The sequence below is a fragment of the Penicillium pulvis genome (assembly GCF_028828015.1).
Source record: "Penicillium pulvis strain IBT 33274 chromosome Unknown contig_3_segment0_segment0, whole genome shotgun sequence".
NCBI lineage: Eukaryota > Fungi > Ascomycota > Eurotiomycetes > Eurotiales > Aspergillaceae > Penicillium > Penicillium pulvis.
Genome location: NW_026643077.1, coordinates 709,706 through 731,120, shown reverse-complemented (window position 1 = coordinate 731,120; position 21,415 = coordinate 709,706). Strand labels below are relative to the sequence as shown.

The following is a 21,415-nucleotide window of genomic DNA, read 5'->3' as shown; positions in this document are numbered from 1 at the left end:
CTGACTAATTGTCTATCTACAGGTCAATCCCGAATCACATACAAGGTGTGGGGCCGTGACGTTCTATGGATTACAAATAGGATATGTGGACCTGTGAAATCGACGCCGAAAATGACCGCTTTCGACGCCAGAAACGGCCGCCTTTCCACCCGTAATTTTTGGAGCGGAGTTGGCGCTTCACCACCGCCCAGCACCTCACTATTTTGCACCTAGCTAGCGCCGTTAGTCATCATCAACTGGCTCTGATCAGTGAAGCCAGAAGACCATTTTGCAAACGCTAGTCCCATTCCCAAAACAAGAACTTCATTTTCCACGTATAGAGGCCAAGGGGCTTGGCCTCTTCTTTTAAAAAGTGATGAACAGTCATACTCTCAACATCGACGTAGACTGGCGTCTGTCCTTGCAGCCGAGCCTGTATTTCGACCAAAGCTTGAAAGTCTAGCAGGCTGTAGATTAGTCTTACAGTCTTTTAAGGGCAAGGCGCAAGGGGATACGTACTTTGGAGATCTCTAAGACTTTCTCCATTGAAGACCTGTGTAGGCTTTAAATCGATTCCTGGCGTGTCCGGATCGACCAAGCTGCCCCGCAGGAGACCCAGTTCCCCTGCCTGCTTCTGTAGATAGTCCACGATGCTATCGATCTCTGGTGGATAGTTGACTACTGGGAACTGGCCAGTCTCAATTGTCTTCAGCAGAAGTAATTTGTCTCCCAGCACGGAGAGCCAAGTTCGCAATGACTCTGTCCCAGGCTGGTCCTCCAGATTTATAAAGCGCGACAACCAGTGTTCACGGAAGGACACAGAGCGTAGTTCTTTCTCAATATAGTCGAATGTAGCCCTAGGGTTTTCCAATGCCGGGCGCCAGGTTGACTCGGGACGGAGACATACATACGCGATGGAGTAGCACCGGCGCAAGCAATCTCGATACCGGCGACCCTGATCAGTGTCTGCTGTCGTCAACCCCTGAAAAAAGGATTCAACGCGGTCCTGGCACTGGCTCGAAAATTCTTGGTCGAGCCACTTGGCGTTGCGTAGTGATCGGCAAAGCAGATGCATACCTGCCTGATAGAACATCTCCTGGTTGTCTCGCTTAACGGACGCCATCTTCATGTACTCGAACCGGTCGGCTAAAGACATTGATCCTAGATGAGATCCTGGTGTCTCACGGCCTTGGAAGAAATAGTTCTTCCCTCTTTCGGACTGACAGTCGATGACCAACTAGGAATAGTGAGTATGAACCGGCGACGTGGAAGGATAATATGGTGTCACCATATTCGAGATTGGAACATACTTGTTGGAAGAGTCTCGATGCTGCCGCCGACACCTCATCTTCATGGGACTGATTGAAGGGGGTCAGGTGGACCAGCTCCGCTATCTCAGGCTTGATGGCACGGGGACCATCTCGGATAATCTCCATGTCTGTAGGACGGAAGCAAATAAATAAACCTTTCCACTGCCTTCTTACAGCCTGGCTTTCGGGTTGCACGGAGTGATCTGTAATATATCCAGTGAAAGACGCGGCTCCCTCATTGATACCATCAGACAGACCGTTGATGGTGATTTCAAACTCAATAGATGGCCCCTCGTTCTTCGCAGAACTGCTCCGACGCAGCAGATACGTATTGTGGCCTTCTTTTTCCTGAACTTCAATCTGGACAGATTCACTAATTTCGAACACACCGCCAGATCGATCGCGATAAACAATCTGTACACAATGAAAAACCGCGATTGTGAATATATGCAACCTTGGGAAATGCTTACCACCTTACTCAAAGTGCCATTTGCCGTCGAAATGCCAACATGCAGAGCACCACCTGCCATCCATTTGTTCTCACTAACCTCAACATCCGTTTGGAAAACGGCAAGGGATACTGTGACCATCGTTATTTCCAGAGCAATGAGTATATGGGATCGAATAGAAAAGCAGTAACAAAGAAGTGAGTAGATCCAAAAATTATACTTATGTTATTATTCTTGCGAGGAAGCTGACAATATCTTCTGATCGCTTATAGTTTCCAGGACTATGCTAAGCGGGTTGGTGTTCAGCTGCGCGGTCTGGGCCCAGCTAGCGCCACTGGAAGAAGTGGAATTTTGAGCGAGAAAGACCACAATAACCTGAAATAATCAGTGATAGGAAATATGATTACTAAACCTCTTCTTCAGCTCGTCTTTTATTACCGACATACTGGGACAGTTTGTCGGCCTCGCCACTCAAGGTTAGTGCAGCCGATCGATTTGACTTCCTGAAGCAGATAAATAATCCAAGCCATTGCCAATCTTTCTTTTCTCAGTTCCACACTATTTGTATAAGTCGCCTGAGTAAAATATTGATAAAGAATCCTGTCATGGCGACCACCACAGCAGCCACTGGCACCACCGCCAGCGCCAACTTAAAACATCTAGAGGCCTGGATGCAGTCAGACATTGGGGATTATGAGCCTGAAGCCTCACCTGAATACTCCAAAGAGCCCCGTCAGGGAGAAACAACTGTTAAGTACGCATTCAACCGGACCTACTATGATCTTGAATTCATCACTTATTCTCACGTATTAGAGTACCCACCGAGCTTGAAAGCAACCATGAAACGGTTGAGGAGAAGACAATCGAGGTTGTCTACTACATGGTCAACAGTCGAGCAGCGGGGAAGACCGATGACAAATGGACAAGTTGTGGCAGCCTTCAGATCGGCCGAGTGAAGCACTTTGGACAGATGGAGAATGCGGTCAGTGCGACCGCACAGATGGTCATCCATATCCTAATACTAACGAAACTAGGTGTGGTACAAACCCTCCGGCTCTGATGCTATAGAATCTGACATCTCAAGCGATGTGATCGTGGTGCACGATACGGACCCTAGCGATGAGACGATCCATTACCTCAAGAAACCCAATGCTAAAACCGCTAACTGGGGCTTTGACATTCGTGTCAAGCTGCCAGGTACGGACAGTAGTTCTTTTACTGGTACAATCAGTGCCGGTAATCTGACTGAGGATGTTGAAGGCAGTGCTGTGTGCGTCAAACCCAAGAAGGCCAAGTCGCACGACTTTGCCGAACCAGTTCCAGCGGACTCAAAGGGGACGCCCACTGGCTTGCGCGGTCTCTCTCCATACTCGACCATACAGACCGAGGCTGTCAAGTTTCGCCAGGATTTGGCGCAAGTTTACGGGCAGAAGCTCATGCAACGACTCATGTTCTATGCCATGAACGAGAAGACCCGTAAAACCCTCTTGCCCAGCATGGCCGAATTGTCTGCGGAGGAACGCCGCGTTTTGGATGATCATCGGGACTTCTTCCACCGCATGGGAACACACAACCTGGCGGACCATATCAAGGAGATGCCTGAGATAGATAGCAAAATTCGGGATGGAATCAAGCCGCAGTTCACGAACTTTCTCGATATGTTGTCGGCCTCGGATCCCAGTGAGAACCAGGGGGGCAAGGAAGATGTCAAGAGCGATGCGAAAGGAGATCCAGTGGCTGCGTACGGCTGGAATTGGAAGGACGATGGTGAGAAAATTAGAAGCCTGCGAAATCATTTCACAAGTGCGTCGATGAGATCTTACGAGCTTGGCTACATCCAAGCCTGCCCAGCCTGGAAGGATTACACATCTCACGCTGCATACTGGTTCCGCTATCTCTCTAGTTACCTCCTGTCAGAGCCTTTCTTGGCCAAATGGCGTTTAAACTCCACTGATCGAGTTGATGTCCCAGGCGCGATGTCGGTCACTGAGGAAGTCAACTTCTGGACCAATAAGCTGTCACTGCTCAAACATGCGGCTTCAGATAAAGAGGCCCTGGAATTAGATCTCACTAAGGTCACCACTCGTTTGGAGGCAGAGGCCAATGAAGCGGCAGCATTTACCCGCAAGTTAAACAGTCAGTTGGCTAAAGAGTTGTCAACAGTAAGTCAACCAGGAGCTGATGACAGGTTCACTTGGGAACCACAGAAAACTGACAGCAAGATGATAGATTTATTCCGAGATGGAACTCGAGTCAAAGACTCAGGAGACCAAGAAGCGTTTTCACCATATTTCCGAAGAGGCAAAAGAAATCCATATGATCAATGTGACAGAGGCTCAGCAGATGATCCATCACCTAACCGATCCTCACTCCTATCTCAGTACCAAAATGAACGACTATATCAATCGCCGCATTCCAGATATTGCAATTCGTGTTAATGAGCCGAACGTGGGTCAGGCCGCACACGCTCTAGGAGATGGAGTACTACTAGATGCCCTGGAAGAGGCAGAAGAGTTACCCTTGTTCCAGAGATTGAAGAACAAGATGAAAAATGTGATGCAGGGAATTTCGTGGAAAAATGCCATGGTGGGACTGGTGAAAGGAGTTTTGAGAGCCGCAGGTATCATGGCCTTGATCAACTCTTTGTCGGCCGTGTACACAGGGCAGAAGATGCCCAAACTGCAGCTGTATATGATTATCAGCATGACAACAGCAGAGTCGATTCGATTCTTCAGCTGGGGGTTCTCGAAGCTGCTAAATCGGCCGTTCGTACAAAACCAGATCCGCCAGAGACTCAACGGGTGGATCTCGTTGGCAGTAAGGAAAGTAAAAGACTGGGCCATAATGTGAGCAAGCCTCTACTTGTATACCCTGTGATACAACCCTGTGTGGAATAACTAACCAGTCTGGGATTCAGCGCGGGCAACTGGTTCGTCAAGCATGCGGAAAAGATGATTCGTATTGTCGGTAGGTCCTCCAGATCCTGATCTCCTTGGAAGAACTCAAATTTTGACCTGCGAATTTATAGGAATCATTGGTTGTTTTCTCAATGTCGCCGGGAGCTACGACGAGCTCTTTAATAACTCAGAGGAAGTTGACCCAATGTCTCAAACCGCTTTCCGGTGGTATCATGGAATTCAGCTCACTCTCGGAATTGTTGAATGTATTCTTCTTTCCGTAGATCTGGTGGCTTTCCTGGGGTCTATGGAAACTTTAGCGGCTTTTGCTGGGCCAGCAGCGTTCTTCGTTGGGTTGGCTAGCTTAGCAGTGACATTGGTTTACATGCGATGGTTTGCCCCTGATCCTCATGGTGATGTCAAAGAATTCCTCCGAGGAGAAGGCAGGGAAATGAAGAGCTACAATGGTGAGTAGCATCGAGCAGGATCTCGCAACAAAGGAAGTTCAAAAACATTTGAATGTTTTCACAGCTACTAGTAGTCCATGCTCCGGCATAATATATTTATTCAACTTGAAGTTCAAGTATAGTCTAGTCTTCTCGCTCATTGGGTTTTATATCAGGATGACATTAAAGACAAAAACCTTCGAAGAACAGAAGAAACTATTGGTAGATGTAGTTGAAGCCACCCGGTTAACGATCACTCCCCACAGGTATTTGGGCACTAAACTTAAAGAGGCAATATTAACCAGATATGGTAATTCACAGATCCGCCGTTTCGAATACTAGAGGCTGTGAAGCTAGACAAAGAGGCCCATCTCAACGGGGGCTGACTTGACTTGGTCCTCCTGTATACTTTCAAGCAAAGAGTTCCCTTGATAGTCCTCAAGACCAAGATCCATATATCCCGTCGGAGACCACTTCTTGCCAGAAACAAAGTAGGAACGTCCGTTAATGGCGCTATCATTAAGGATGTGCAGAAGACATTGGCTCGCATCGGAAGTTTCGGCGAATTGAACACCTACACTAGTGACATGCGCAAAATCCTCATCCGAGAGGATGTTTGTCTTCACATACCTGAGTTTGTTAGTATCAGATTCGTGATTGACAAGAGCGGAAATCACTTACCATGGTGAGATAATGTTCACGCGACTCCCATAAAAAAAGGCGGTCCTTCGCAGTGAATGCATTATACCTCGCATAGCCCATTTTGTGGCACAGTATTGAGGAGCGCGGGGGCAATCCAGGAATGCTGCTCCTGACCCGATCAAAACCAGGCAGGTGTCTTCCTGTGAATCGGACGGCTGTTGTCCATTCTGCTTGATGAAGTAATGCGATGCAAGCTTCGAGGTATAGAGTGTCCCGATGAGATTGACATCGATAGTGGCAAGGTCCGGCTTTTCGGGTGCTTTGCCATCGCCGGCATATGCAAAGACTTCATCCTTGCGGTGAATGCCCGCATTCGCAATGACAAAGGTTACTTTGCCATTGGGAGAAAAAGAGGCTGCCGCTTCAAACAGTCGGACTTGGTCATCCCAGTTGGTAGTATCACACTCGATGAATTTAGCGCTTTGAAGTGGTTAGTGAAGGCTACGGTGCTGACTTCGTCTTGGGAACACATACCCTGTAAGCTCTTTTTCAAGTTCCTGTCCCTTGGGAACATCACGGTCCGCGATTACCACCAACGCTCTGTATGAGTGTAAGCTACTATAAGCCACAACGGGATATCTTGTTTGCTGTCTTACCCTGCTGCGACAAGAGCACGAACGTATGCCTCTCCTAGGCCGTTCGCGCCTATTTGGTTTGTTCTGGCTCAGCTCGGCCTTTGGAGTACACAGAGGGGCTTCCAGAGAACACTCACCACCCGTGACAATAGTGGTCTTGTTTTTCAGAATTTGGGTTTCCATGTCCATGTTGTTCTTGGCGGTAGAAGCGTAGTCTCCCGGAAACAGTGTAAGATTGAACAGAGTTAAGTCAAGAAAAAGGTCAGATATCTTCAGGAAGGGGGCAACTTTATGGTGATCTCGGCTATCTGTACATGATCGTAATGTGGAGACGCTTCAGAAAATACGCTAATGCAAGTTGCTTACGCTAAGATTTGGGTCTCCCTTGGAATAAGGGACTAGACCCACTGACAGAACCTATTCCTATCTACGTCACATCTCACGCAATCGTCTACAATACGAATAAGGTGACTGTGCTAGTCGTGGGCACTCCAGATGAGAATATTCTCTTATATCGCCTTTCCTAGTGGAATTTCGCGCAGAAGTGATAGACTGCATTCTATTACGGTAGCTCGCCAATAACCTTCTACAGATTGCGCTTAGTGAGCGAACCATAACCTTCAGGGTTCAGTAACCGAATTACTGCAGGTCCGCTCAGGGAGCAAAAGCGGCGGAAGGAGCGCTAATATGGAAAGAAAAGACAGGAACCGTCAATCGAACGTAGGTAGAGACCCAGATACTTGAGAATTGACTTCCCCATCAAGCAAGGCTTTATAATCATCTTTTTCTGTGACATGAAGGCATAATGAGATCAAATAATTGACCCCTACAGAAGTCATTCCGCTTTTTCGATCGCCGCCCGACAACCAGACGTAAAGCCGGCCTCGCAAAACGCAACAAGTTTCTCATAGTCATCAGCCCCGCGAAATGTGCGATCTGAGTCCATCTGGTCGTGCATAATCTTCATATCGGAGTGCAGGTATTTGTTCATTGAAGGAACATCGAGAGGTTCGATTGGGTTCGAGTGCGAGAGTGAGTTTCCAGTGGTGGGCAGAATCTCGGGCGGATTGGAGGTCGGAATAGCGATTGCCCCAGCACTGAGCAATGAAATAAAGAGAATGAAACTCATGATCTTGAGGGGAATGCAGGAATGGCGGGTGTTCTTGAGGTCGCCCTCTCGGGTGGAGAACTTGGGTTCGAAGCAATTGTGTAGGGCGGAAAGTAGAACTGGCTCTCGAATAAGTATACACTGAATATAATTATATGGGCTGATCTACAATTATCTCTGTCGGAGTTAAGGCACGGCGATCAATTAAGGCTGACGGAATAGTTCCATGGTCTTGATGTAATCAAGTGCTTGGCGATTTCTTGGCCTTGCTGCGCCGCCCTGAGGAAAATTGCCTAACGCATCTCGAGGGCTTTTGTTTGTAAGCAACTGAGACCCCTGGTTCAAGCTTCAACTGTATGCTGCCTATCCTGGTGGGCCTTGCAATAGAGTCTTGGGATTCACCTCGCATACGTGCATTCGACTGGCCAGACGGCAGTAAACCCTATTTGAATACACAATCGTTACGCAACTAAAAAGAGACTCTTGAATCTAATTTTTGGAATTCGTCACTTTTATGCTTCTGACAAGATGTTTTTCCAGACGAGGGGCTTTTCCCCTCTTATTCTCCTCCAACGATTTGTTGAAGCTAGTAGCTCCGGGGATCCACGGAGCAACCATTTCCATTTATGTAAAAATCCCTCTGTAACTTCCCAATTCGCTGCTTCCCAAGAGTCTCCCCACACAAGTAAAGTGGCAGCGGTATTCCTCGTGTCCCAGAATGCCATGAGATCATGACACAAGTCATCGTCGTTAAAGGAGTCCCCAGCAAGAATCATGCAGTCACGCATGTTCGGAAACGGGAAAAAGTCTAACCAAGGATGATGAGGAATATGCAACTGAATGGAGGTTGGACGCAAGCATAATGGTATCTTCTCGACCGAAAAGCTAGGCTGTTTCAGGTTGAATATTGATATCGAATCATCGCTTTGCATCCATGTGGTCGTCATTCCAATTGAAGTAATGTTCTCGTTGATGGCTCGATGGACATTGAGTCGACTTAGACCAATCAGATGATCTCTGTTTGGTGAGCCATTGATATAGCTTTGGTACGCTTTCCTTTCAAACCAGTCACGGAATTCCAAGGCATGTGGTGGTGCATGCGCGCATTCCAAAATGTCGCGTCGATCCACCTGAGATTCAAGGGGAGGCATGCTAGAGTCCCCTGCTGGGCCGGGAAGGGCCGATGAGGCTCTAGCTTCGATGATAGCCTGTGACCCTGCTTGATTGTCTTGTCTTCTCGACCCTGGACCATCATAAGCCACCATTATTGCCATGATTTAGGTTCAATAAGACTTACGGTAGCGCCGCTGATTAAGTCGGTTCTGTAGTTTCCTTCGTTCTTTTCGATTTATGATTCCGGTCCAATCCTCTTGGGCTTTCTGAACGCCGACTTGTTGGGGCATCTTTGCCAGCGGAATGATCGGCATTTCTGGCGCGATATCTGCCATTGGTATCTAATGCAATGTGATGACAAGCTAGAAATGCAGTAGATGTCTAACAAATAATAGGTGGGGTTGGCAACGCATGTCGCTGACCAGCGCCTCCACTAAAAACTTATACTTAAATCGAGATTTCCATCTGACTAATGGATGGGCACTTGGCAAGTCTCGGATGGTTGCTCCAATTGGTCGATCAGTGGGTTCAGGTAGCAGATCCATGTACGGGGTGTGGATCCATGGCTGGACCCATGTAAGCAAAAGTCCCCGGTTTGATTGGCCCATCACTTAGTTCTGGATTCCTACTGTATAATGCCCCATAACAGGGTTAGGCAGAAGCACCTGCCGAGCTTGCAAGAAAGATGGAGATCAGAGATTCAGGTTTTGTTACTAAGTTCAGTCGACAGACCCACAGGTAAATTGTCTCATCGATTCACTCAAGGTAGCATACTACCAAATATCTGATATTGAAACACAAGTTACACATAGATCTCGATTTCCTTGCTGAACCAGCCAGATGCACCTCTCTACCTCTCGGGATTCCAGCGCGAAGACCCTTTAATTTCCGGAATGGGGCCGAGATTGTAATCAGTCGGATGTGGACCCGCTGATTCGTGCCGATAATTGCTCCCTTCACACTAGACTTGTACGAAAGAAGTCGGTGAGTCTTTGGAATGGGATAAGCTCGGTGCGATCGTAAAGGTCGACGTGGCCAGCACCCGGCACCCAGAAAAGCTCCTTTGGCTCCCCAGCACGCGAAAAGGCATCTTCACTAAACTCGCGGGAGTGTGCCTGGTCACCCGAGATGAACAACATCGGTCGTGGTGAGATCGTCTCGATGCCGCTAAACGGGTAGAAGTTCACAAACTTGGTGAATGTGGAGAGCGTGGGGTGGGTAGTGAGCTCTGGTGTAGAGCCAACAGGCGTGAATTCGCCGCGCTTGGTGCGGTAGTAATCATAGAACTCTCGCTGGATCGCAGTAGAATTGGCCGTGAGGTGGTTCTGGGTGCCACTGGTGTACTGGACCTCGCCGCCGTCGACTTTCGTCCAGCGCTGCTGAGCCGCCTCGGCAATTATTGCCTTGAGCTGGTCGACACTTTGCGAATGTTGTAGCCCATTGCGGGACAGTGCTCCCATGTTGTACATGCTCGACGTGGCGATGGCTTTTAGGCGCGGGTCGAGCTTCGCCGCGCTGATTACGAAGGAACCACTGCCACAGATACCGAGGCCGCCGATCCGCTCGCGATCGACGAAGTTTTGAGTACCGAGAAAATTGACAGCAGCGCTAAATGCCTCTGCGTAGAGGTCGGGAGACACCCCATTGCGCGGCTCACCTTCGCTGGCGCCCCAGAATGGAATGTCGATTGAGACTGTGACGAAACCCTGCTCGGCCAACTTTGTGGCGTAGAGATTTGCGCTCTGTTCTTTCACGGCACCCATGGGGTGGCCGATGACAATAGCTGGACAATCTGAACTACAATTGAGGTCTTTGAGAAAGAAAAGGTTGCCCGCGACAGTCGTCTGATATTGGCTCGGGAAGCTAATTGGCTGAATAGTCACGTTGTTGCTGCGGTAGAAATTGTCGGCCCCGAACGACATATTCTGCGCCGTAGCGGAAGTTGCCATGAAGAGTGCGACGATACTGCGTGCCATTGTCTTCATGGTGAGGCTGTAGATTGTTGCTCACAACTGCACAAGGAGATCAGAATAAAGGATTGAAGATGATGCTGCTCTTCCTCGGGCATCATGTCAGTTCTTATAGCTGACGATGGGAGCAACAAGACTCACAATGCTGTCATCTTGCCAAGATCCAATGTCGTTACCAAAACACTCCTGAGTTCCATTGGTCCCGAGAATACAGGATGGGCCAAGGGCGTCAAATCCGCCTTGAGCCTGAGAGAGAAGTCGTCACTTGCGCTGCTGCCGAGGATCAACCGAGCGTTTACTACGAAAATATTTCCCGATGATTCCAGGAGCTTTCTGTGCCAAGATCTCGGCCCGGCACTAATGCATGTTGATTACTTTCTTAAAGTTTGAGACCAACCAGTGGGTTCCACTCAGGACGATCATTCCTTAGCGTCAGGGCGCATCTCTACCCCCGGAATTCTCGAATCAACATGCGGCTATGCCGTTCAGAAATCCTGTTTTTATCAAAATTTTCAGTGACTGTTGGCACAGGCACCAACATTCCAAGATAGCATATCTTTGGCAAATTATCATCGCACAAGAACTTTGGCTGGGGTTCAGTGAGCGGGAACGGGATGTTTGGAGAAAATGACCGACAAATATTTGGTCTTACTCTTTGTTAGACTAGCATTAAACATTATCTTATGTCTTGGCTTAGTGAGCCTAAGTTCAGACTGAAAGATATTCAGGCCATGCAGGGCTTAACTATGAACTTAATATAAGAAATCATAAGTAAAGCATACAAACAGCGACTCCATATCCATAGGGCATAACTCGCACCATGAAACCTAAAGTTTCTCCGCTAGCAAGAAGCTTCAGGTGATTCAACATCTTATCCTGGTTTAGAATGAAAATTACACGACTTGTCATCTTGTTTTCTGTTTATGAGATAGACGTAGAGAGGTTCACCCTCGCCCTCAGTATCTTCCCCGATTTCCGCCATGAAATTCACATAGGATGCAAGCTCATCATAGGTAGCTTGGGCAATATTCACTATCTCCTAAAGTGTGCATGAGGCTAAATTGAGCCACAATCGGCATTGGGCCCTGCATACTAACTGCAAAAACCTTGCACAGTCACTGGAACAGCTTTGCCTCCGAACATCCCTGAGTAGGAATCACAGGCTGAGCAAGCCACTGTGGCAATCTGTCAGAGGCTTACACCAAGTCCCAGAAAGGTCTTTCGCATCAATTTGTGCCCCTCGATCCAGGTTACGAGCCCATCCAGGCCCTGTACGACCGCAGTGCAACTTCAATCTTCTCACAGTGGCAAGAAAATACCAAGCAAAGGCTCTTGATCCAGCCTCTTAGTGTTATAGAGTATCTATAGGCCCGATGTTTTCTAGCTTCGATCGCTGATACGCATTTCATTTAGGCCCAGTGGCGCTTCTGTTCGCCCGAATACTAGATCCCAGCAGTAGCTCGTAAGCACTTTTAAAGGGTTTCCTGTTCATTCATATGTATTTCTGTGAGTTTGTTTCCCGAGGCCTTTCAATGTTGGGGTTCATTTATTGACTCAAATATTGTGTAGCAAATATTCTTGCCAGCTCATCTCATTCTGATCTACGAATTTAAGGATTATTACTCTTTACAAGCCCGAAAATAGATGACAGTACAAAGTACGTATTTCGTCCTTTTGTTGAAGTAAAGCACCGACTGACAATAGTTGAAGAGCTGGATACAAAGACTAACGCCCTTATGGGCAGCATGGGGCAACGTTTCACTAAGAATGAATAATTTTGGTGGCAACTGAGACCCGTTGAATGGGGAGATACACCCTATCACGGTTTATGCGCTGTCTTATAGGATTGATTAAGCGACGTGGTATGAAAGGATTGCCAATGAATCACTCCAGGTTGTGGGAGTCGTACAACCTAGCTTATCTAGCATGCTTAGGCTCGGGAATTGATGTGGCTTGGGGTGGCGTTCTAGCCGAATGGGCCCAGGAGTATGGCCTAGAGCTAGCCGTATGAGACAACACGGTACATGATCGCACGATTGCAGATGCATGTGGTGCCTCGTGGCAATATCAGATTCATTATCTGATATTGTGTACCCATAACCTTAGCAAGGGGTATTGCCGACAGTCTTTTGGTACCCCGCACCCCTCGTTCCTATCACTCAACTACGATCACAGTCTCACAAATGAATTTCCTATCGAACTACGAATAGTTGATAACTTGCTCAATCATAAGCTGGCTGACTCTATCTGTTTGAATGTGGTGTCTTCTAAAGCTTTCCCCGCAATTGGAATTCGGATGTCGGCGGAGGTGGTTCAGGCCCCAGGGTAGTCGGTGACCAAGAGGAACTTAGCCCAATTTATTGACCAACAGAAGATCGACTACTTTAAGCGACCCGTCGAAGGATTCAAATCTCATATCAGTTCTTAGCATATGGGGACGCATGCATGAATCAAGAAATCATAGTGGTGCGTTCATCAACGGCCTACACGTCATTGACTGCTCTTCCCGGCCGGGCCATGACAAAGTACAATGCAGGAATCAGGCCACTCATCAATCGACTACTAATTCAATTTTAATTGTAAAACAAGATTTTGATGAGATTACCCATAAAAAGGGTTCTTTATATCAATCTTGCATTCCCCTCTCCCCACTTTGAATCGTCCTCGCTATTGCCTCTCTACCTCCTTCACCAACCCTGTACTTCCATTTTCCCATCAATTCCATCTTTACATCGGTTGAACTTACACAATCAATCATCATGGCCTCTCATTCCAATGATGCCCAATCCAAAAGCATCTCAGCTTACGGAGATGCACGCTCAACGGTATCCGGGAAATGCCTAGACCCCGAAGAGGTCCGCAAGATGAACAAGTATTTCCACGCCAGCTTGTACCTCTGTCTCGGCATGCTCTACCTCCGTGAGAATCCTCTTCTCAAAGAGCCCTTGAAAGTGGAGCATCTCAAAGCTCGACTTCTGGGACACTGGGGATCCGATGCAGGCCAGTCTTTTACGTGGATCCACATGAACCGCCTGATCAAGAAATATGACCTGGATGTGCTTTTCGTTTCTGGCCCTGGTCATGGCGCCCCTGGAATCATCTCTCAGTCTTATCTTGAAGGTGTCTACACCGAGGTGTTTCCTGACAAGACTGAGGATGTAGAGGGCATGCAGAAGTTTTTCAAGCAGTTCTCGTTCCCAGGTGGTATTGGAAGTCATGCGACACCTGAGACCCCCGGTAGTATCCATGAAGGTGGTGAACTTGGATACTCTATTTCACATGCCTTTGGGACTGTCTTTGATCATCCGGACCTCATCACTTTGACCATGGTTGGTGACGGAGAGTCCGAGACCGGTCCTCTTGCGACGAGTTGGCACAGCACCAAATTTCTCAACCCGATCACTGATGGAGCGGTCCTCCCTGTTCTTCATCTAAACGGATACAAGATCAACAACCCGACGGTCCTTGCACGTATCAGTCACGAGGAATTGACTGCATTGATGGTCGGTTATGGCTGGAAGCCCTATTTCGTGGAGGGAAGCGATCTGGATAGCATGCACCAGGCCATGGCTGTCACTCTTGAGCAGTGTGTGAAAGAGATCAGAGAGTATCAGCAACAAGCCCGATCATCGAACAAGCCATTCCGTCCCCGTTGGCCCATGATTGTGCTTCGCACGCCAAAGGGCTGGACTGCCCCGCGGGAAATCGATGGAAAACTACTCGAAGGTTTCTGGCGCGCACACCAAATTCCCATCACCGACGTCCTTACCAACCCTGCCCATCTCAAGGTCCTTGAAGATTGGATGAAGGGATATAAGCCCGAGACGCTCTTCGATGAGAGTGGCAAGCTTCTTCCAGAACTCAGGGAGCTTGCGCCTGCTGGTAATTCTCGTATGAGTGCCAATCCGGTCGGCAATGGTGGCCTTCTGCGCAAACCATTGAGGTTGAATGACTTCCGTGATTATGCGATTCAAGACATTGTCCCCGGTAAATCCAGCGCAGGGGGTATGGCCAACATGGCTAAATTCCTTCGTGATGTAGTCGCGAAGAACATGACTAATTTCCGCCTCTTCGGCCCTGATGAAACCGAGTCGAACAAGTTGGCCGAGGTCTACAAGGCAGGCAAGAAAGTTTGGATGGCAGATTACTTCGAAGAGGACAGCGATGGAGGCAATTTGTCTCCGAATGGCCGTGTTATGGAAATCCTTAGTGAACACACTTGCGAAGGCTGGCTCGAAGGCTATATCCTGTCTGGACGTCATGGTCTCATCAACAGCTACGAGCCTTTTGTGCACGTCATCGACTCGATGGTCAATCAGCACTGCAAGTGGATTGAAAAGTGTCTTGAGGTCGAATGGCGCGCCAAGGTCGCCTCTCTCAACATCTTGATCACAGCCACTGTCTGGCGACAAGATCACAATGGTTTCACTCATCAAGACCCCGGATTCCTCGATGTGGTGGCCAATAAGAGCCCCGAGGTGGTCCGTATCTACCTCCCGCCCGACGGGAACACCCTACTGTCCGTTATGGACCACTGCCTCCGCAGTGTGAACTACGTGAATGTCATCGTGGCAGATAAGCAGGAGCATATCCAGTTCCTGAATATGGAAGATGCCATCGCACACTGTACAAAGGGTCTCGGAATCTGGGACTGGGCCAGTAACGACCAGGGCGAAGAGCCAGATATTGTGATGGCATCTTGCGGCGATGTCTCGACACACGAAGCTTTAGCTGCGACTGCACTTCTGCGCGAGCATGTTCCCACTCTCAAAATTCGCTTCGTGAATGTCGTGGACCTCTTCCGACTTATCTCGGGGATCCATCACCCGCATGGCATGCCTGATCGCCAGTGGAAGGCTATATTCACCGACGACAAGCCAATCATCTTTAACTTCCACTCTTACCCTTGGCTTATCCACCGATTGACCTACAAGCGGCCTGGTCAGCACAACCTGCATGTTCGGGGATACCGCGAGAAGGGTAACATCGATACTCCGTTCGAGCTGGCGATGCGCAATGGAACCGATCGATTCAGTTTGGCCATTGATGCAATTGACTTGATCCCATCTCTCGGTAACACTGGGGCGAGCGCCAGGGAGAAGCTGGCTAATGCACGTCTCGCTGGTAAAGCGGAGGCTTTCGAAAATGGTCTGGATCCTGAGTATATTCGCAACTGGACCTGGCCATACGCGAAGCAATGATTGGGTTATTGGGCGCGGCTCGAACAGGAAACATGTAATTGATTTAAAGTTCTATTATTAATAGTTTATGTATCTAATGCATGAATAATTGAGAATGAGACGGCGTTCTGCGGCTCAATAGCGGATTTCCCCGGGAGTGGAGCATCATAAAGACAGGGCTCTAGGCGCTGGTACAACATCTTTCTCACCCCAAGTACACCATGCCGCCACCTAAATTAAGTAAGAATATTAAATCAATCCAGGGAGTCAGACTCGTCGGTTCATCATCCACTTGGGATATCAAACTCGAGTACCCCTCAGACTCTCACGGCACAATCACATCAATCACCCCGCACGAGTCTTCCGGAGATGACATCCCACCTCCCTTCGCTTTACCGGCCCTGACTCACCCACATATTCATTTGGACAAAGCGTTTATTCATAATGCACGTGAATATTCCCATCTTCTACCTTGCACGGGCACTTTCCAAGAAGCCTTGTCTTTTACCACCAAGGCCAAAGAGAGCTTTACCGAAGCCGACCTTCTGAAAAGAGGGGAGTGGTTATTAGCCGAGTCTGTTTCCTCGGGAGTCACGGCGATGAGAGCTTTTGTGGAGGTCGATCATACGGTCCAGTTGACCTGCTTAAGTGCAGCAATTACGCTTAAGAGCCAATGGAGCGAGGCCTGTCACATTCAAATTGCTTGCTTCGCCCAAGACCCCATTTTCTCCAGCGAATACGGAGAAGAAAACCGCACCCTGATCGAAAAGGCTCTGGAAACCTATCTGGAGATCGACGTCCTGGGAACCACGCCCTACGTGGAATCCAGCGTGGAGGCTTCAAAGAAGAATATCGAATGGGCGATCGATCGCGCTTTACTCCTCGACAAACATGTCGATTTCCATCTGGACTATAATCTGGATCCCGGCAAGGAGGCACTCATCTGGCATGTGTTGCAGACACTGCAACAACGAGGCTGGACTGGTCGAACCACGCGGAGACGCGTGATGCTAGGACATTGTACGCGCTTAACCCTTTTGGCCGACGAAGAATGGAACAAAATATCTCGCGTCATCCATGAGAACAATCTCCCGGTGAGCTTCGTCGGCTTACCCACTAGCGATCTATATATGGCCGCGCCGCCGGGCCAAGGAGGTCCCCACCAACGGCCCAGGGGTACCCTTAGAGTTCCCGAACTGATCCGCAAACACAATCTGGATGCAGTGATCGGTGTCAACAATGTCGGCAATGCGTTTACGCCATGGGGCTCTGCCGATCCCTTATTATTGGCCTGTGTTGGGGTGGGGGTTTATCAGGCAGGGGCACAGGATGATGCCAGACTTTTATATGAATGCGTGTCCACTCGTGCCCGGGCTGCGATTGGTCTTTCGGCTGAAACTAGTCTTATTTTGCAACCGGGTATTTGCCCGGATCTTGTCCTCTTCCATGATCGAGACGACACCGGGTGTGGAATATCCCGCCCACGTACGAGCGTGGCTGAAGTGGTTTGGGATCCACCGGTGCGAACTAGCAGAAGTTTTATTACCAGCGGAAGACTGCAGGTTAGGCTTTCGGGTTTTGATGATGTGAAGTTTGAATATACATGATATAGGAGGGACCTCGGAAGGTTTGTAGAGTTTCAATCTAAATTTGGGATACTTATAGTGTGGGTCATGTGATTACGTATGCATTTACTGGAAGACTGCAATTTCGCATGTGATTCGTCTCATAGATTTGATTAAATCTTAGTCAATAAATGATAAAAGTACGTACGTCTCTACTGGGTCGAGCTCTCAAGGGATCAAGTACGTACTTATTGACATGTGGATGAAAACCCTGATCTGGTATATACCTCAGGTCTAGATCTCCACTAAACTCAGTGCCTGAATGATGGAACCGGGAACGCGGACAACGTCATGGGGCGTAGAAGTGTACCCAAGGGGCCCAAAAGGATTAAATGAACTCAGGGGAATAGACCTGGTGCAACAATCGAATCCCACTGGGTCACACCCAGCTCGAATCCAAATAAGAAATTAGATGAGTTCTAGCGACACGAGTACAGGGCTTTGGGCTTTGGGCGTGAGAGTCTGAGAGACCCCTGTCAAACCTACACCTCTTTCCTTCTCCCCCTCTCCCCTCCATCGCTTCTATCATCATCCTCCCCCCTTGGTTATAGGGATCCTCAAGTCATCTCACTTTCTCCCCTGTTTCCTTCTTCATCCAACGGGTGGATGCACCAGCCCGTGGGGCTCGTGTCTACCGTTCGTCAGCCTCTCCCCGCTCGCGCCCTTTGACCGCTCCAACTTCATCTATTACAACCCAGACTTGTCCTAGTCGTTATGTCGGCACCGGCGCCTGCCTCGAAGTCGCCTACGGTGGTTCGCAGTCAATCCACATCCTCTCGCCCCGCCCATTGGGCCCCCTCGTCTGATTTGCCCCATCGGACTCGAAGCGTGGCGGTCCGATCGTCAAACACGTCCCAGCCCCCTCCACAGGCACAATACTCACACTCCAAAACCCCCTCCTATGACCGTCGTCCGCCGACAAACCACGCTGCGCTAGAGAGCGTCGCCCGCCGGGATTTCGAGGCATCCAATGTCCAAAAGATGCCGTCTCGCCGTGAACCTTCCTCTGAGCGCTCGCAAGAGCGCCCGGCCACGGCAACTCGTACCGAGTCCACCCGACGACACCATCGCACTTCCTCCACGCAGACTCATCAACGAGATAGCGTCGACATGACAGGCAGCGCTACTGCAGACCGCGCAACTGATTCCTCTCAAAATGCGACCGCCCCAACCGCCCCCGCACAGCCGCGGCGTCGGACGACGATCACTACACCAACGGGCCAATGGGCCCTGGGGAAGACCATTGGTGCGGGCAGCATGGGTAAAGTAAAGCTTGCAAAGAATATGGAAACTGGTGAACAGGTACATTTTCCCCTTCATTCCTAGTCGAGATCTGCCATTTCACAAGCTCGATCTAACAATGCCACGTTCCAGGTCGCTGTCAAGATCGTCCCCAGACTTTCAACCGAGGAGCATCGCAACGGTCGAGAAACGGAGAGAGCAGATCGGTCTAAAGAAATTCGAACGGCTCGAGAGGCTGCTATTGTGAGTCTTGTCAGCCATCCATACATCTGCGGAATGCGAGATGTGGTGCGCACAACATATCACTGGTATATGCTCTTCGAGTATGTCAACGGCGGTCAAATGTTAGATTATATCATCTCTCACGGAAAGTTGAAGGAGAAGCAAGCCCGCAAATTCGCTCGCCAGATCGCCAGTGCTTTGGATTACTGTCATCGCAACAGCATCGTCCACCGTGATTTGAAGATCGAGAACATCCTGATCAGCAAGACAGGTGATATTAAAATCATCGACTTTGGTCTGAGCAACCTCTTCTCTCCCAGAAGTCTTTTGAAGACCTTCTGTGGCAGTCTTTATTTTGCTGCTCCGGAGCTGCTCCAAGCAAGACAATACACTGGGCCGGAAGTCGATGTCTGGAGTTTTGGCATTGTTCTTTACGTTTTGGTATGCGGCAAGGTACCTTTTGATGACCAGAGCATGCCTCAGCTCCATGCAAAGATTAAGAAGGGTGTCGTGGAATACCCACCTGGTCTAACAACTGGCATGTCTTTTCTTACACCAGCTTTCCGGTACTTTTTTACTAACCTCATCTCACAGAGTGCCGACACATTATCTCTCGTATGCTTGTCACCGATCCGAAGCAGCGTGCGAGCTTGGCCGAGATTATGAACCACCCATGGATGAATAAAGGCTTTAATGCACCTCCCGAAAACTACCTCCCCCAGCGAGAGCCCATCCAGCTTCCATTGGACCAGGAGGTCATCGAGAAAATGACAGGCTTTGATTTCGGCTCACCAGATTATATCACATCTCAGTTAACAAAGGTGTTGGAATCAGATGAATACCAACACGCTGTACGACTCAATTACCGGGAACACCCAGTGAATAGCCAAGCGGAGCGAAAGCGCGGCGTCTTCGACTTTTATAAGCGACGCAACTCTGCTGCTAGCCGTGATACTCTATCAGCACCTTCAGCTGAGGCAATTCAATTAGGCAATGATCCTCTGAACGCTTACAGCCCGCTGGTGTCTGTTTACCATCTTGTCAAGGAGAAACTCGACCGAGAAAGAATAGAGAGTCGCCCTGGTGCTCTAAGCATTCGTCCGACCCCGGTCGATACGGGTATGCCCGAGTTAGCCCCTCCGGAGGCCGCCCACACCAATCAATATTCGGTCCCAGGCGAAAAGGACGCCGGCAGACGGTCTCGCCCTCGAGCCAGGACCCATGGCGAGGAGGAAGTTGTGGAGGGCATGAAGAATCTCCATACTTCCTCGCCGTCTGGACACGCAACCCCCGACACACCTGCCAAGAAAGAGAGCGCCGCTGCTGGTATTTTGCGACGTTTCAGCACCCGCAAAACTAAGGAGCGCAGCCGCGATGTCGAACGGGAGCGTATCAGCACCCCCAATACCCCGACACTGAACGTTCAACCCCCTGTCGATTCCGCGTCCCCATTGCACCGTGGATTCAGTGTGCGAAGAACTCGACGCCCTGAGCAAGAGCCCCCTCTTCCCTCTGCAGGAAGCCAGCCTCAACATCGAGACTTGCTCGCAGCACCAGGCTCGGCCTCGGGCGACCAAAGTTCGCAGACTAACAAGTTTTTGGGACGGTCTACCAGCGTCAACTCCGCCGATTACCGACCTCGAAGAGCCGCTCGGAGGGGTGAAGCTGAGACTTTGGATGTTGAACGCCAGCCTCCCTCAACGAGTGGCTCGGATCAAGTTGGTCCCGCCGGTCCCAATAACCAGAAGGATCAGGCCGCCGTGAAAACCGGCAGAGGCACACATACTACACGTACCATGTCTCTGGGCCATGCCCGCCGTGAAAGCATCCAAGCCCGACGTGCTCGGCGGGAGGCTGCCCTCGAGGCCAATGTGCCCGAAGAGACTGATGAAGACATCACCGGTGCAGGCACCGCATTGGAGAGTGCCAATGAAGGCGAAGATCTGTCTAAGCCAGTCTTCCTTAAGGGTCTCTTCAGCGTGTCAACTACGAGCAGCAAGCCCTTGCCCGTCATCCGGGCTGATATCATCCGCGTATTGAAACAGCTGGCTGTGGACTACGTTGAGATCAAGGGTGGCTTCCGCTGTCGACACGCCCCTAGCATCGACCTTGAAAAGGTGGTCGACGTCAGCCCTCCTAGTCCGGACCGCCAGGGCCAAGTCTCACACCGCCGCCGTATCAGCTTTGGCGGTCTTCTTAGCCACGACGACAGCCGCGATGACAGCCGTTCAGGTTCTAACAAGGCACACCGTCGGCCCCAGACGCAACCAGACCGTAGTTTCGTCTCGAACTCGGACGCTTCTGATGAATACGCTGAACGCGATACCCAGCAGAGCGGTACCGTGGGCGAACGTGTGGTCGGAGAGACCACCACCCGCGTCCAAAGCGACACTGGCGAGAATTTGGTGCTTCGCTTTGAGATTCTCATCGTGAAGGTGCCTCTGTTCTCTCTACATGGTATCCAGTTCAAGAAGGTCTCGGGTGGTATGTGGCAATACAGAGAGATGGCGAAGAAGATTCTTGATGCTTTGCGACTTTGATTCAGCCCGATGGGCTAGATATCTATCAAACACCATGCATAATCGCTTGGGTGGGAA

General features: G+C 49.7%; 8 protein-coding genes across 8 annotated transcripts; 4 read left to right on the top strand and 4 right to left on the bottom strand.

Moving 5' to 3' along the window:
* Positions 1-469: 469 nt before the first annotated feature.
* N7503_006419 (uncharacterized protein) lies at positions 470-1,879 on the bottom strand (the record flags this gene model as incomplete). The annotated part of the gene is made up of 3 exons (XM_057065966.1): positions 470-1,216; positions 1,290-1,703; positions 1,760-1,879. 3 exons carry the CDS (start codon positions 1,877-1,879, stop codon positions 470-472), a joined length of 1,281 nt encoding a protein of 426 aa, XP_056921435.1.
* Positions 1,880-2,343: 464 nt separating this feature from the next.
* On the top strand, positions 2,344-5,110 carry N7503_006418 (uncharacterized protein; the record flags this gene model as incomplete). Its single annotated transcript, XM_057065965.1, has 6 exons — positions 2,344-2,492; positions 2,552-2,720; positions 2,773-3,900; positions 3,968-4,584; positions 4,656-4,705; positions 4,767-5,110. 6 exons carry the CDS (start codon positions 2,344-2,346, stop codon positions 5,108-5,110), a joined length of 2,457 nt encoding a protein of 818 aa, XP_056921434.1.
* A 324-nt stretch (positions 5,111-5,434) lies between these two features.
* N7503_006417 (putative short chain dehydrogenase/reductase) lies at positions 5,435-6,547 on the bottom strand (the record flags this gene model as incomplete). The annotated part of the gene is made up of 5 exons (XM_057065964.1): positions 5,435-5,711; positions 5,763-6,203; positions 6,258-6,323; positions 6,380-6,428; positions 6,496-6,547. 5 exons carry the CDS (start codon positions 6,545-6,547, stop codon positions 5,435-5,437), a joined length of 885 nt encoding a protein of 294 aa, XP_056921433.1.
* Positions 6,548-7,193: 646 nt separating this feature from the next.
* N7503_006416 (bZIP transcription factor) lies at positions 7,194-8,893 on the bottom strand (the record flags this gene model as incomplete). The annotated part of the gene is made up of 3 exons (XM_057065963.1): positions 7,194-7,585; positions 8,041-8,709; positions 8,764-8,893. 3 exons carry the CDS (start codon positions 8,891-8,893, stop codon positions 7,194-7,196), a joined length of 1,191 nt encoding a protein of 396 aa, XP_056921432.1.
* Positions 8,894-9,535: 642 nt separating this feature from the next.
* N7503_006415 (alpha/beta hydrolase) lies at positions 9,536-10,564 on the bottom strand (the record flags this gene model as incomplete). Its single annotated transcript, XM_057065962.1, has 1 exon — positions 9,536-10,564. The coding sequence occupies one exon, from the start codon at positions 10,562-10,564 to the stop codon at positions 9,536-9,538; it is 1,029 nt and encodes a 342-aa protein (XP_056921431.1).
* Positions 10,565-13,308: 2,744 nt separating this feature from the next.
* N7503_006414 (phosphoketolase family protein) lies at positions 13,309-15,750 on the top strand (the record flags this gene model as incomplete). The annotated part of the gene is made up of 1 exon (XM_057065961.1): positions 13,309-15,750. The coding sequence occupies one exon, from the start codon at positions 13,309-13,311 to the stop codon at positions 15,748-15,750; it is 2,442 nt and encodes an 813-aa protein (XP_056921430.1).
* A 200-nt stretch (positions 15,751-15,950) lies between these two features.
* N7503_006413 (putative zinc metallopeptidase) lies at positions 15,951-17,336 on the top strand (the record flags this gene model as incomplete). Its single annotated transcript, XM_057065960.1, has 1 exon — positions 15,951-17,336. One exon carries the CDS (start codon positions 15,951-15,953, stop codon positions 17,334-17,336), a length of 1,386 nt encoding a protein of 461 aa, XP_056921429.1.
* Positions 17,337-18,068: 732 nt separating this feature from the next.
* On the top strand, positions 18,069-21,358 carry kin1 (putative serine/threonine protein kinase Kin1; the record flags this gene model as incomplete). The annotated part of the gene is made up of 3 exons (XM_057065959.1): positions 18,069-18,656; positions 18,729-19,356; positions 19,413-21,358. 3 exons carry the CDS (start codon positions 18,069-18,071, stop codon positions 21,356-21,358), a joined length of 3,162 nt encoding a protein of 1,053 aa, XP_056921428.1.
* Between the last annotated feature and the right edge of the window lie 57 nt (positions 21,359-21,415).